Source organism: Myotis nattereri, assembly GCF_964212035.1.
Source record: "Myotis nattereri genome assembly, chromosome: 9".
Classification (NCBI taxonomy): Eukaryota; Metazoa; Chordata; class Mammalia; order Chiroptera; family Vespertilionidae; genus Myotis; species Myotis nattereri.
The window spans coordinates 41,637,198-41,652,033 of record NC_138084.1 but is presented as its reverse complement, the minus strand read 5'-3'; the positions used below and the strand labels follow the sequence as shown (position 1 = coordinate 41,652,033).

Sequence of the window (14,836 nt, the reverse complement as noted above, 5' to 3'; positions counted from 1 at the left end):
GCCATGACTTTAGAAAGCAAAATAGGAAAAAATTTAAAATGTCTTTTTCTATAAGCATGACTTTGGGAAAAATACGCCATCTGAGTCATTTGCTGAAACTTCCCCCAAAAGCAGAAGGTGGGGAAAGGGAAGAAGGAGCAGGAGGCGATCCAGTGTGGACGCCCCCTCCCCAAGTATTCTAAAATTAAAGTCCTTCTTGTAACTGAAAAGCTTTTACAAATTTAAAAATGCATCCGGGATTTCTGTGCACATGTAAAGGGAAAAGGCCAGTTTAAAAACGAGTGCGCATAGTTTTGAGCTGAACTTGACCTTTTGCTGAGTACAGAATAAAAACCCGAGACTGTTTTGGTCTTAAAAATGGCAAAGATGAACCTGAGAAAGAAATGCAGACAGGTTTCCCAAGGCGATTTAAAGTAGCTCTTTTGAAATTTCCCGCCCTGAGGCAAAGTACCACCAGGAAGTTGATAGTCAAGTTTACATATGAATAGCTATGGCTGGAAACTTAAAACTTTTAAGTTCAAATCATCTAAAAGTATTGAAATTTATAATACTGAAATGTTAATCTGAGTATGCCTAGTATGAAGTCTAGATGATAGAAGTTAATCTATTAATTGAAAATGCCTTATATTTTGTTTGAAATGTATCCTTAAATGTAAAAGTATTGATTTGAAGAATGCTAAATATTTAATTTGCTTTAAATTTAATTGATATCTCTTAATAATTATAAGAAGTATATAATTTTTAAATTATATATATATTTGGTGGTCTTTCAAGTTGGATTTCAAAACTATAACTAAGGAATGACTTTGAGAAATTTCACGGGCCCTGAAATGTTTTTCAAAAGTCTATTCTCTCTTTTTAAATTTAGCTAAATTTAATATACTTGAAATCACTTGGAAAGCTTTATCAAATAAAAATTAATAAATATATATTTTAAGTTTTTGCCTCTGAGAAAGGGCAAAACAAGTTATTTTGTTTAATATTTCTTAAAATACAGCAGTGAAATTTTAAGATATAATTTAAAATACAAAAGCTCCTCACTACTGCATTTTGAATTAGGCTGGAAGTGGTGCAGCGTTTGCCCCTTGTGAATCAGAAGTTTACTAAATTTACTTGCTTTGCTTTTTAAAAAATACTTACTTAAATTTACTAATTTCTGTAAGCAATTGAATCCTAGTAAAGTAAAATTCTTCTAAAAAGTTACTGAAGGCTTCCCATGATCCCTCTGTATACACAAATAAGCCGAAAGGGAACGCTGTTTAAAAGCATTATTTTAAATTTAATAAAAAAGAGAAATTTTAATATTTTGAAATATCTTCCACTAATATTTACAGGATAATCTAATGATTTGCTGTTAAAATACCAAATCTAAAAATAAGTACAGTCACCATAAATGTTTAATGACTTTGACTTGGAATACATGGCCTTGCGGCACTATCAATCAACATCCAAGAAGTAACCCTATAGGTTACTTGGTATAAAAAAGAAAGATTTTTCTTTTTTAAGTTATAGTTCTCCAAGTGTAATCCAACAGGAGGAAGACAAACCAGACAACCAACAGCCCAGAGACCACCTGGGGCACGGTAAAGTGAAGTGTGGTAATAATTAATTTGGGTAAAAACTGTAAGTTTCCTATGTCTTAGAAGGCACATTTTTCCTTTATTACCCAAGGACTCTAGATAATGTGTTTACCCAGAACTGTAATTTAGATAGCATGCTGTCTCTGCTTCTGTAAATTGCTTTTTTTTGCTAACTAGGTTCCTCATTCCAAACCTTGAGTTTAAAACTAAGTTGTCATGACCTAGAGCAAAGAATATTCTTACATGGTATTATTCTACAAGTTTCATTAATAATTTTTGATGCTTTACAACAGTATATTATGCATTTATCCCAAACAAATTTACAAATGAATTTGAATGTTTTACATGAAGGGATTTATTCCTTTCCACAGTGTGGAGGGCCTCCTGGGGAAGGCACTTAAGCATTCTGTATTGACCTCTCTTGACCTTTTTTTAGGTACAGCATTACACACCTATAACAAATTATCTAACCAGCTAATTGATGATGTCCAAGCTCTCTCAGGCACTATCAATGATCTCCAAGATCAGATAGATTCATTAGCTGAAATAGTACTACAAAATAGAAGAGGGTTAGATTTGCTCACAGCAGAACAGGGAGGAATATGCTTAGACCTACAGGAATGCTGCTGCTTCTATGCCAACAAATCCGGGATCGTCCGAGACAAGATAAAGAAGTTACAAGAAGATCTAGTGAAAAGACGGAGAGAATTATTCGAGAACCCCCTTTGGAGCGGACTGAACAGACTCCTGCCCTACCTGCTTCCTGTTCTCGGCCCCCTTATAAGCCTTCTCCTAATCCTAGCTTTCAGCCCCTGGGCTTTTAGAAAATTAACAGACTTTGTAAAACAGCAGGTTGATAGCGTCCTGGCCAAACCCATTCAGGTACACTACCATCGTCTGGCCATGTTAGACCGTGAATGTGATTATAATGACTGCTAAAACTCCCTCCCTGCGGGGACAGCATGACGCCAGAGGGATGCTTGCCTACTCCCCATAGAAGGAGAAAGGCATGGGCACCGACCTGGGTGCACGGCAAAGCACTGCAAGGGAAGGTCACAAAAATTTTTTTCGACCGCCTCTGGATTTCCCTGTGAGCACACCTGGTTTGCATAGAGGTTGGTATCCATACATAACTATCGGCTCTGCCTCTCCTCCCCAAAAGATACCAAGAGCCACTGACGGTGGGATCCCACCATCCCATGGGAGGAACCAGGTCCCTACTCCCCCAGTCGGTTAAAGCCCACCCTTAATAAAGAAAAAGGGAGGAATTGTTGGGAGCCATTAGAGATATTGGCTTAGACAAAGCCATCTTAAGAACTATAAGTTTCTGGTTCCTCCAGAAACTCCTAATTACCAGAAACCACCTGTGTCTTGCAAATTGGCCAGCAGTTAAAGATAAACTACCCTCACACAGCCGCTAAATCACACATCTCCACTGATAAACACACAGCCATCCGGAGCCTGCTAAAGCACACATCTCCGCTGATAAGCACAGCCATCAGGAGCCTAATAAATCTCTAGTAATAGGTTACTGCCCATAGACCCCTTTACCCACCCCCTGTCCCTAAAACAGTATATATCCTGCCGCTGTGAGAATAAAGTTTGAGGCTTGATCAGAGCACTGTCTTGCCTCCATTCCTTCGTGTCCCTTGTTTGTCTCATTCTCCTAGGGTGTCTCTTCGTTCCCCCGTTGTTGTCCCGTGGGTCGGGGCAGGGAAGGGGTGTGGGGGGTGCAGGAAGAGAGTGGACAAAAATCATGTACCTATGGATGAGGACAGTGGGTGGCGGGGGTAACGGCAGAGGGTGGGGTGGGAACTGGGTGGAGGGGAGCTATAGGGGGAAAAAAGAGGAACAACTGTAATAATATGACCAATATAGATTAAAAAAATATATAATGAAAACAAAAAAAAAAGAAAGAAAGAACTTCACATGGGCACTAGCTCAGACTACAAACTCCACCATTAAGAGCAGCACCGACTCTACCCACTTTTCCTGGGGCTGCTCTGGAATGCTAGTCTGCCTCCTGGGAAACCTCTCAGTCCTGGGAAAACTTGGAAAACTGCCACTGGAGCTGCACACATCTCAGTGAGGACCAGGGAAAGCAATTGTATAAACTGCAGAAAAAAAAAAAAAAAAGGTAGGTTCAGGCAGTAACTCCATTCTCCTGGCTCCAGGGCAGCCGTGGGCAAACTAAGTCCTGCATCCGGCCCGTTTGAAATGAATAAAACTAAAAAAAAACACAAAAAAACAAAACAAAACAAAACAAACCATAACCTTTTATGTAATGACTAGAGGCCTGGTGCACAAAAATTTGTGCACTCGGGGGGGAGGGGGTCCCTCAGCCTGGCCTGTGCCCTCTCGCAGTCTGGGACCCCTCAAGAGATAACGACCTGCTGGCTTAGGCCTGCTCCCGGGTGGCAGAGGGCAGGCCCAATCCCTAGGTGCAGCCCCTGGTCGGGCTCAGAGCAGGGCCGATTGGGGGGTTGGGGCACCACCCCGTCACACTCAAGGCAGGGTCGATGGGGAGGTTGCGGTGCGACCCCCTGTCACGCACAGAGCAGGGCCCATCAGGGAGGTTGGGGCTCTGTACCCTGTCACGCACAGAGCAGGGCCCATCAGGGGGTTGGGGAGCTCCCCCGTCACTCACAGAGTAGGTCCGATAGGGGAGTTGGTGCACCGTCTCCTGTCACACACAGAGCAGGGCAGATCAGTGGGTTGGGGCGCTGCCCTCTATCACCCACAGAGCAGGGCCAATCAGGGGATTGAGGCGCCGCCACTGTCACACTCAGGGCAGGGCTGATGGGGAGGTTATGGCTCTACCCCATCACACACAGAGCAGAGCCCGTGGGGGGGCAGGGGGGTTTGGGGCACCACCCTCTATCACCCACAGAGCAGGGCCGATCAGGGGGTTGGGGCGCTGCCACTGTCACACTCAGGGCAGGGCTGATGGGGAGGTTATGACTCTACCCTGTCACACACAGAGCAGGGCCCGTGGCGGGGCTGGGGGGGTTGGGGCGCCACCCTCTATCACCCACAAAGCAGGGCCGATCAGGGTGTTTGGGCGCTGCCCACTGTCATGCTGATCCCGGTGCCGGGAGGCCTCTTGGCTCCGCTGATCCCGGTGCTGGGAGGCATGTTACCCTTTTACTATATAGGGTAGAGGCCTGGTGCATGGGTGGGGCGGCTCATTTGCCCTGAAGGGTGTCCTGGATCAGGGTGGGGGTCCCCACTGGGGTGCCTGGCCAGTCTGGGTGAGGGGCTGAGGGCTGTTTTCAGGCTGGGGTGACTGAACTCCCAAACGCTCCTTTTTTTTTTTTATTCTGGGCCAGCTTTAGCTTGAGGCTTGGCTCCAGCTCTTAGGCCTCCAGCTTACTTTCTGGCCTTTGCTTAAAATGTTGCGAAACTACTGGCTGAAGTTCGGCGGTATTTGTTACAATGTTTGAAACTGCCGGCTCAGAGGCCTGCAGCTGCAGGCGGGGAACATTGGTTTCCTCCGTCACTGAGGCAAGCAAGCCTCACGTTAGTTTCAAGCTGCCTGTCTGCTGGCCGCCATCTTGGCTGACAGTTAATTTGCATATCTCACTGATTAGCCAATGAAAAGGGTAGCGGTCGTATGCCAATTACCATGTTTCTCTTTTTTTAGTGTAGATGTTTACTTTGAATTTATATTAGTTCACACAAACACTCCATCCATGCTTTTGTTCCGGCCCTCTGACCCAGTTTAAGAACCCATTGTGGCCCTCGAGTCAAAAAGTTTGCCCATCCCTGCTCCTGGTGATGGTAATTTCCATTAAACTAAGTGGTGGCATCATAGAAATCTGAGAATGATGAGGAGAGCCCAGCTGGAGAGAACCAAGCTTCAGGCAGGGAAATCTAGACATCTTCATGACCAGGATGTGATTTTCTTAGGTGGGAGGTCATCCTGACAGGTGGGAGGGAGCAGAGGACACTGTCACATATTCCTCTACTGAGGACTGGACATATTTCTGAGCTTAAATCTGAAGTATGGACTAGAACTCACCTGAGGAGTGTCTCATGGATCTTCTTGGGGAAGAAGAGCAGCTGGATCTCAGGTACCTTGGAGGAAGCACAGAGAAATATATTAACCCGAATACTTCTTCCAAGTTAGAACAAGGGAAATGTATTTATTGCATGAAAATGTTGATTTCTTTGTCCTCTTACTCACTGCAGTAATGTCAACTGTATAATCTGTGACATCTTTTTTTAAATTTTTTTTTTAAATATATTTTATTGATTTTTTACAGAGAGGAAGGGAGAGAGATAGAGAGTCAGAAACATCGATGAGAGAGAAACATCGACCAGCCTCCTCCTGCACATCCCCCACCGGGGATGTGCCCGCAATCCAGGTACATGCCCTTGACCAGAATCGAACCTGGGACCTTTCAGTCCGCAGGCTGACGCTCTATCCACTGAGCCAAACCGGTTTCGGCATTTTTTAAATTTTAATACAAGTGGCCTGGTGCACAAAATTCGAGCACATTAAAAGGGAATTAATTAGAGGAAATATTTTAATATTGCTATTTGCGCTTTCTATATAATAGAAGCGTCAGAGATGAAAGAAAATTAGTAAAATGTATATAAAAATCTTCCTCTTGTTAGTATGGGGTGTGCCGTGGGACCCAGAGTCAAATCCCAGCCCACCGCTCGCTCCTGGAAATTGCACAAGACCCAGATCAGCCGGCCCCACCCCTGTCCAGCCTTGCCAGGAGGGGTACGCAGCCTCAGATCTCCCAGTGCATGCCAGGAGGGGGTGGAGCCTTAGGTCCCCAGGCCTGGGCCAGGGGTGTGCCTTGAGGTCCCCCGTCAAGCCCCGCTGGGTAGGGGGGCTTGCCCTGAGGTTCCCTGGCATTGTGCCAGGGCTGGGGGGAGTGGCCCGAGGTCTCCCATTAAGCCCTGCCAGGTGGGGGTGCAGCCTGAGGTTCCCTGGCCCAATGCCAGGGTGGAGGGGAGCTCCTTGAGGTCCCCTGTCAAGCCCCGCCAGGTGGGAGACATGGCCTGAGATCCCCCTTCAAGTCCCACCAGGAGGGGGATGCAGCCTCAGGTCCCTGCTGATTGCTGGTTAAGTCTCATTACCGGAACTTGGCCTCTGCTTGGGTGCAGACATTTTGTTACAGAAACCTGTGCTTCTATTAAGGGCGCCGCAATATTTGTGATGTTCATTTTGCATATTCCCTCTTCATTAAATAAGATATTTGTATTGATTTCAGAGGGGAAAGGAGAGGGAGGGAGAGATAGAAATATCAATGATGAGAGAGAATCATTGATCAGCTGCCTTTTGCAAGCCCCACACTGGGGATTGAGCCCGCAACCCAGGAATGTGCACGGACTAAGAATCAAACTGTCACCTCCTGGTTCACAGGTCGATGCTCAGTGGTTACTGAGCCATGCTGGCTGGGCTGCACAACTGATTAGCCTCACAACTGTTGCTTTCAACTTAGGGGCTGGGAATCTTGCCCTGAGCATGAACGGCTGAGGAACTGACAAACACCTCAAGTGGAAACTACACATTGAATCTTGGGCTCATTTCTCTAAAGTTCACGCTTCCATTTCAAATCTCAGACTCCATGGCTGTGGGGAGCCCATATAGGATTAAAAGACTCGGACTGACCTGTTGACAAAGCCCCAAACAAGTCCCAGCTTAGAGGGCACAGTCCTCTTAGCATAATTAGGCTTGACCTTATAGGGCTCCCTAGATCTTACCTGGGAAGCTAATGGGCTGAGGGTAGTGCAACAAGAACAAAAACAAGTGAAACCCACCAGAACAGTGTAAACAAGTGAAACTCACAAGAACAGTGTGACTTTGGTAACCACTACCTTGTTTACCTCTGACTATAAAATAAAGGCTCAGTTTGCCTCAGGATCTTTTCCTGTGGCCTCAGCCGGGCACAGGAAGATCCACAGAGACTAAAGAGAGCTAGAGAGTTCTGAACGCTGTCTCTGTGTAAAACATTCTTCACTGACTCTGTCCACACCTTTGGGAACCGCTGGACCCCCGGGGCTGGACCCCGGCACATGGCATCTCTGAACTCCTACTTCCTGCTTCCCAGCCAACTGAAATGCCACAAGCCCTGGCCACCTCTTTCAGCTTGGTCTCTGATCCTTGCTCTATGAACTAGTAAATGCCCTGGGGGCAAGCACAGGTAATGTGGGGCTTGCCTAGGTGCTCCCACATTCTCTCCAGCGATTTCCTTCAGGTTCTGCCTGACTTGATTTTTCTCTAATACCTTCCGGTGCTTCAAGTATCTTATTCAGCTTCTCTACGATATAAGCTACACCGTCACCCGCAGATGTGGAGGTTGGATGCCCTTTATGCTCATCCACAAAGGTCCTAAAGCTCCAAGGGACTGACTGGTTAGGTTTCATTCACTCCAGATTTCTGACTGTTTTCTTACCCCTTCCTTACCTGTTGGGGAGCACAGAGACTTGGTTGGAAAGTTTGTAAGGAGGACATTCTGATAAAAGGGAAGTGTGTGGGAGGCCGCCTGCCCTGTTTACCAGAATGCGGACTTATGGGAGACTGAGGGGAGTGTCGAAGGCGGTGCCCCTAATTATTCCCTGATCTTTGCAAACAAGTTTGTGTATATGCGGACCCCTGGGTGTTTACTGGAATCCTTATGCTTAATCCCTGGGTTCCCTTGCCTAGAGGACAGTGTAAACATATGTGTCCTCCCAAGGATCTAAACCATGGGTGGGCAAACTTTTTGACTCAAGGGCCACAATGGGTTCTTAAACTAGACCGGAGGGCCAGAACAAAAGCATGGATGGAGTGTTTGTGTGAACTAATATAAATTCAAAGTAAACATCATTACATAAAAGGGTAGTCTTTCTTTTTTTTAGTTTTATTCATTTCTAATGGGCCGGATCCGGCCCTCGGGCCGTAGTTTGCCCGTTGCTGATCTAAACTAATCTAACATACAAAAGCCAAGACTTTGTTTTGGTTCAATCAGTTAACCTTTTGAAATTCCAAGGGACTCATTCATATTTTGGAAGCACGTAAGGGGAGGACACTAAGCATACCTCTCCTCTATCACCGGTGTTTCCACGGCCACATCTAAAGCTTTCCGGGCTTCAGTGTAAGTGGGACATGATGTACCTACACACCGCTCTCCGCCAAATCTTGTGCCTGTGATGGGGGGTAGAGACCATGGCATGGAAAGATTACTGAATGTGCAGGGGGAGGGACCTTGACAGAAAAATTACTGATTGTTTTAAAGAAAGAAAGTGGTATGATATGCTCCAGCCAGGTGTGACGTCGTTTTCCTCCTGAACTTTTACCCTGTCATGTAACACTTTGTAGTTTTTGCCAATAATACCTTGGCTGCACTCTTCCTAGGCGCTGCAGCTGCGAGGTTCTTTCCATGGGGGGAGGGATGCGCTGTTAGCCAGCTGGCCAGCTTAATAGAGGCTCTTAAATTTAAATTCTGAGTTGGTGGTCTGTGCTAGGCTGAGGGACTGAGCCATGGAAGGGTTACAAAATGTTACAGAATGTGCTACGGGAAGGAAATGAAACATGAGACAGTGAATGTGCTGGAAGGGGGGACTGACGTATGGAGAGGGATTGTGTCAGGTTATGAAGAAGGATTGTGTAAGGGTTAGAGACAATGGAAGAAAGATTGCTAGACTGTTTTAGAAAAACCATGTGTTATGATACGCTCCAGCCAGGTGTGACTCTGTTTACCTCCCCTTTGTACTTATGAACTTTTTATGAACTTCTAATGAAATACTTTGTAGTTGGTTTTTTCTTTTTTTCTAACACTGTGATTTTGCTCTAAAGGATCATACTGCACCCTTGGTCTCTGCCACATGCTTCATACCTTCCTGAGGGGGAGGGTGCGGGCTGTGGTCTGGTGTCCAGCGTAATAAAGGCTCTTAAATGTAAATACTGAGTCGGTGGTCTCTCTCGCTGAGCCAACCCATAACAGGTCTATCTCGCTATTGAACCCATGAGTGCCCTCACGGTTCCGCAAGGCATCGCAGTGCCATTTAACCAGGGGGCACTCCGCTCGGGCGGAGACTTGCTTCCCTTGGTCTTCAGAACAGTTTCTCCGGCCCTGCCCTTCCCTCTCTCCTCCTCTTCCTCCCCGGCCCTCCCTCGTTGCCCAGTGCCCGTCTGGGAGCTGCCTCCCGGGCCGCCAGACTCACCTGCCACACTTCCACTTCGCGTTTCCCTTTGTGACCCGCAAGGAAAGGCCGCCGGCGCTCCTCGGGCTCCCTCCGGCCCGGCTCCGGGGACGGGTCTAGCCCTAAACTCCTGAGGGCCCCGCGGCCGCCTCGCAGTCGGTGAACAGCGCACGGGTGCGCCCAGCGCGCACCAACCCCACCAGCCGGGCGCGCGCCCCCATCACCGGAAGCTCCGTCCTGGAGACCCGCCCTCGTGGGCGGGGCTACCTCCTCCCGCCGCGTTACCGGCAAAGCCCGACCCCGCGGTGCGGGCTGCTCTAGGCGCTCGGCGGGACCCTGGGGCTGTGGGGACCGGAAGGGAAGCCCCAGGTCCTCGGGGGCGGTGCTCCCCCGTCCTGCCTGGTCAGAGTCCGAGCTGGAGCCCTGGTCTGTGCAGTGAGTGCTGGTGGTCTGGGTGTTGTTGTTAGAAATGCTCCTAAAAGGCGCCACGGAACTGGAGAATCACTTGGCAAGGCAGATGTACTTCTCCGAAAGCTGCAAGGCCAACAGGAAAATGTGCCGGCCGAGCACACCGAAGGGGAACCCGGTCCTCAGTCGCTGACTCACGGCTACCCCCCCACCCCCCTCTGATTGGCTTAAGGGCGTGGCTTCCCAATCTGGCGCTAATGGCAAATTCCAGCAGCGCAGAAGGGGTAAGGCTGGTATTCCAGGTCCAACTGAGTACCAGGAAATGGGGTTTAACCAAGTACAAGGAAGTGGAACAACACCAGAAAGTTAATCTAAGCCTCTATAAGAAGGAAATGAAGTTAGTAATGTTAACGTAAAAAACCATTGAAACCTGTAAAGAATTTTTGTGAGTTTAATTGAGCCAAACTGTAAGGAATTGAGATAATGCTCCTGAGAATGGAGGGGTTACATTTGAATTTATACATTTGCAATCAAAGGAGGGATGTGGGTGGGTTACCTCCTTCGTGACAGATCAAGGAGGAGGGACAAAGCAAAGCAGGGGAAACCCCTGGGATTGGATAAAAAGTAAAATGATGGACACAGACTTAGATGGGTGCAGGATCAATTCACATGATAATGAAGGAATTGGGGTATCTGTCCTGGTGCCCAGCACATTTGGTTGTGCCCCAGGGGCTGCAGAAAAAGGGAAGTTACAAGTTACCCAGACATTTCAAGGGTGTGTTATTATAGATGCAAAAAGACAGATAGGCTCAGATAAGGTAAAGGTAGACCTTGTCAGTGTGGACGAAAGGGGCCACATGCTGACCTGACAAGCTCAGGGGAGGCCTTGCAAACTCAGAGACCTAAAGTAACCACAAAGGATGGTCTGAAATTAAACCTTAACTAAAAGTGTGAAGGAAAACCCCTATTCTGTAAAACTTCTGTTTGGAATTCTCTGCTATTCTTTAGACAGCCTCTTATTCTGAAAAGGTAACTTTGCTTTCTAGCCTGGTTGAATAGTGAGGGAGATAAACTTAGCTCTCTGACCTTGTAGGCCAGAGACTAGATACACCCAATGCCATGCCTGTCTGGTATTCGCTGGCACCCTGCCCCAGGGCGAAAGGACCCCCTCCCTCTCTTGGGCCGGTGAGAAGCTGACCTGTCCACACTGACGTCTGAAAACCACCCCACCCCGGTGAAAAATCCCTGCCGGACAAACGGCTCCCGGACAATGGCCAAACCGCAGGACAGACCGCAGGTTTCACCTGACCCTGGAAAGCCCCGACTGCCACCAGTTTCGGCCAGCAACAATTACCTCAGAAAAGTATAAAACCTTGCCCCTGCCCAGGTTTGGCGCGGCTTCTCCGGCTCCCCTCTCTGAGCCCGTGAACCCGCCCGTGTGCTCCCAATAAAGCCTGTTCAATCTGGTCTCTGTTTGGACTCACGGTTTTTCCTCGCGGCGGCGTAAAACCTAAGATTTGGTGCCGAAACCCGGGAGTGGGTCTCGGGCTCGGACGATCCTCGCCCGTCTCCTCTTACGACCTGGGAAGCAGTGGGCAGCGGCAGCTCGCCCGGGCTAACTCCCAGACTCTGAGGTGCCGGGGTCCGAGTCGATTGGCCGGTCCGGCTCACTTCCCCGGTTGGCCGCCCGGACCTCGGCCTGGACTTCCCCGGACTCCATCTCCAGTAAGTCACACGGGAAACCTCCCTCCCTTCCTTCCTGCTCTCCGAGATCCGTCCGGAGCCTCTCGTCCTAAGTCGCGGCCGTGCCGAGAGAACTCCTCTGCCCTCAGAGGGCCACTGTCCGGTCTCTGAGGACAAAGGAGACGTCCTTGGTCCTCTTCAGACCCCAGCCCAGAACCGGGACTCTGTACCAATCGGTGGGACGCCTCCCTTGGTGCTTTGTCTCTAATCTCGGGGAGCGGGAAACCCCTCAACTATGGGAGTCTCAGAGTCCAGGCCGGATCCTAAGACACCTCTAGGGTGTCTCCTTAAAAATTTTTCCAAATTGGGGTACACTCAGACACTCAAGGCCAAACGCTTAGTTTCTCTCTCACAACAACAATGGCCTCAATATCCTCTAGATAACCAGTCCCGCTGGCCCCCAACTGGCACCTTTGACTTTAATGTTCTAACAGACTTGGATAATTACTGCCGGCGCACGGGCAAAGATTCTGAGGTCCCCTACGTCCAGGCTTTTTGGGACATACGTTCCCGCCCCGACCTCTGTTCTCCCTGCTCAACCCGTACCTCATTGACCTCCTCTCCTCTCCTCCTCCTTACCGTCCCCCTGACCGAGCCGTTCGTCCCCCAAGTTCTCCTGCCGTCCCCGAAACCCCCTCTGTCCCTTCTCCTCCCCCGGAATCCCCCGCTCAGGAACCCGAACCTCAACTATCCTCGCTCTCCTCTCCGGTTGCCTCTCATACCCGCTCACATTCTTCAACCCCGGCCCCTCTTTGCCCCCTCCGCGAGGTGGCGGGGGCCGAAGGTCTGGTCCGGGTTCATGTCCCCTTCTCACTCCAAGATCTCTCCCAAATTGAGAGACGCCTAGGATCGTTCTCTGCTGATCCGACCTCATATATAAAAGAATTTCGATACTTAACTCAGACATATGATTTAACCTGGCATGATGTACATGTCATCCTTTCATCCTCACTCACCCCGGATGAGCGCGAACGTATCATCGCCGCGGCTCGACACCAGGCTGACCGGGACCATGAAGTAGATCCCACTGTCCCCATAGGAGAGCAGGCTGTTCCCCGGGAGGATCCTTTATGGAATTACCAGACCGGGCAAGGCTCTAACATCCCTAACCGTAACACCCTGCTAAGATACCTCCTCAGAGGGATGGATGCTGTCTCCAACAAAGTAGTAAACTATGATAAATTAAGAGAAATCACCCAACAAGCTGATGAAAACCCTGCCCTTTTTCTTAACCGCCTTCAAGAGGCCCTCATAAAATTCACCCGTCTTGACCCTAGCTCCTCCAACGGGGCTACTGTCCTGGCCTCACACTTTATTTCCCAATCTGCTCCCGATATCAGAAAGAAACTCAAAAAGGTTGAGGAGGGCCCTGAAACCCCCATACAGGATCTGGTAAAAATGGCCTTTAAAGTCTTTAATGCCCGGGAGGAGACGGCAGAAGCCGCCCGACAGGAGCGGCTCCGTGAGAAGGTATCCCTTCAGACCCAGGCTCTGGTGGCGGCTCTGCGGCCGGCAGGGGAACTGGGTCGGGGCCAGCCCTCAAAGGGTGGGTTCCGATCCCCACCAGGGGCATGCTTCAAATGTGGTAAAGAAGGCCACTGGGCCAAGTCGTGCCCCCAGCCCCGGCCGCCAACAAAGCCCTGTCCTCTGTGCAAACGCTCTGGGCACTGGAAGTCGGACTGTCCGACCCTGGCTCGGCCCTCTACATCTCCATGTGGGGGGCTTGAGAACCAGGTATACCCAGCAATGGAGCTCCTCGGGCTGGCGGACGAATGAAGTAGCCCTGGCTCCACGACTCCGGTGACCCTCGCCGAGCCCAGGGTAGTTCTCCAGGTAGCGGGTGAGTCTATCTCCTTTTTGGTAGACACGGGGGCTACCTACTCGGTCCTCCCCTCTCATTCGGGCCTTAGCATTCCTTCCCAGATCTCAGTTACGGGGATAGATGGGTCCCCCTCAACCCCCCGGCAAACAACTCCTTTAGCCTGCCAGTTCCAAGACCGCCTTTTTTCACACTCCTTCCTCATTATCCCAACTTGCCCTGTCCCCCTACTGGGGCGGGATATTTTAACTAAACTCCACGCATCCATAACCTTCTCCTCCTCGGACCACCCCCTCATAGCTGTTCTCCTGGACTATATGTCCGACGCCCCCTCCCCTCCTTCACACCCTCTTCTACCCGAAGTAAACCCTGGGGTCTGGAATATTGAAACTCCCTCTGTGGCCAGGCATCATACACCAGCCCTTGTAAAACTGAAAATTCCTCATTCCTATCCTAACCGCTCCCAGTTCCCCATCTCTCGCACTCACCGGATGGGACTTAGCCCCATAATCACCAAGCTAAAAACCCAGGGGCTCCTCATTCCCATCAACTCCCCCTGTAACTCCCCCATCCTCCCAGTTCTCTCCCGCCCCACAGCAAAACCTTCCCCTCTGCCTGCCCTAATAAACACCACCTTCCACCTCCTCTCCAACCTGAACCCCTCCTTCTCGACCTCGTGCTGGATATGCCTGTCCCTGACCCGAACTCTGGTTTCCGCAACCCCCCTCCCTAACACACTCATAAACAACCTTACTTTCGCCCCAGGCAGGCTTCAACGCACACTGTACAATATATCCCTCTTTGGCACCGAAGACATGACTTGCCTCATCAACCATACCCAAATATTGACAACCATACCATGCACCTCTAATACCTCGCTTCCCCCTGCAAATTTTTGCCCTCCACCGGGGATCTTCATCCTCTGCGGAACAACGGCCTATACGTGTGTCCCCAAGAACCTTGAACAAGCCCCCTGTCTCTATGTCTTCCTGACACCAAATCTCTCTGTTAGAACTGAAGGAGAGCTAGAATCATCTCTCACCCCGGCCTTCCCTCATTCCAGGCAAGAGAGAGCAGCTCTTGTTCCCCTTCTTGGGGGGACAGGGGTCCTAACAGCCGTGGGAACCAGGGTCGGAGGGATTTC

The 14,836-nt window shown here is 49.5% G+C and overlaps 1 protein-coding gene across 2 annotated transcripts in view; it reads right to left on the bottom strand.

Moving 5' to 3' along the window:
- Nucleotides 1-9,949, bottom strand: part of LOC308524973 (uncharacterized protein) — a 33,862-nt gene extending 23,913 nt beyond the window's left edge. The window contains exons 1-3 of one of the 2 annotated variants that reach the window (XM_081099630.1): nt 9,744-9,949; nt 8,619-8,724; nt 5,602-5,657 (exon numbers count right to left, since the gene is read on the bottom strand). In XM_081099630.1, coding sequence (XP_080955756.1) covers nt 5,602-5,617 — 16 coding nt within the window. In that variant the 5' untranslated portion in view covers nt 5,618-5,657; nt 8,619-8,724; nt 9,744-9,949. The remainder of the gene's footprint in view (nt 1-5,601; nt 5,658-8,618; nt 8,725-9,743) is intronic. The other variant, XR_013996438.1, reaches the window with a different exon arrangement.
- Between the last annotated feature and the right edge of the window lie 4,887 nt (nt 9,950-14,836).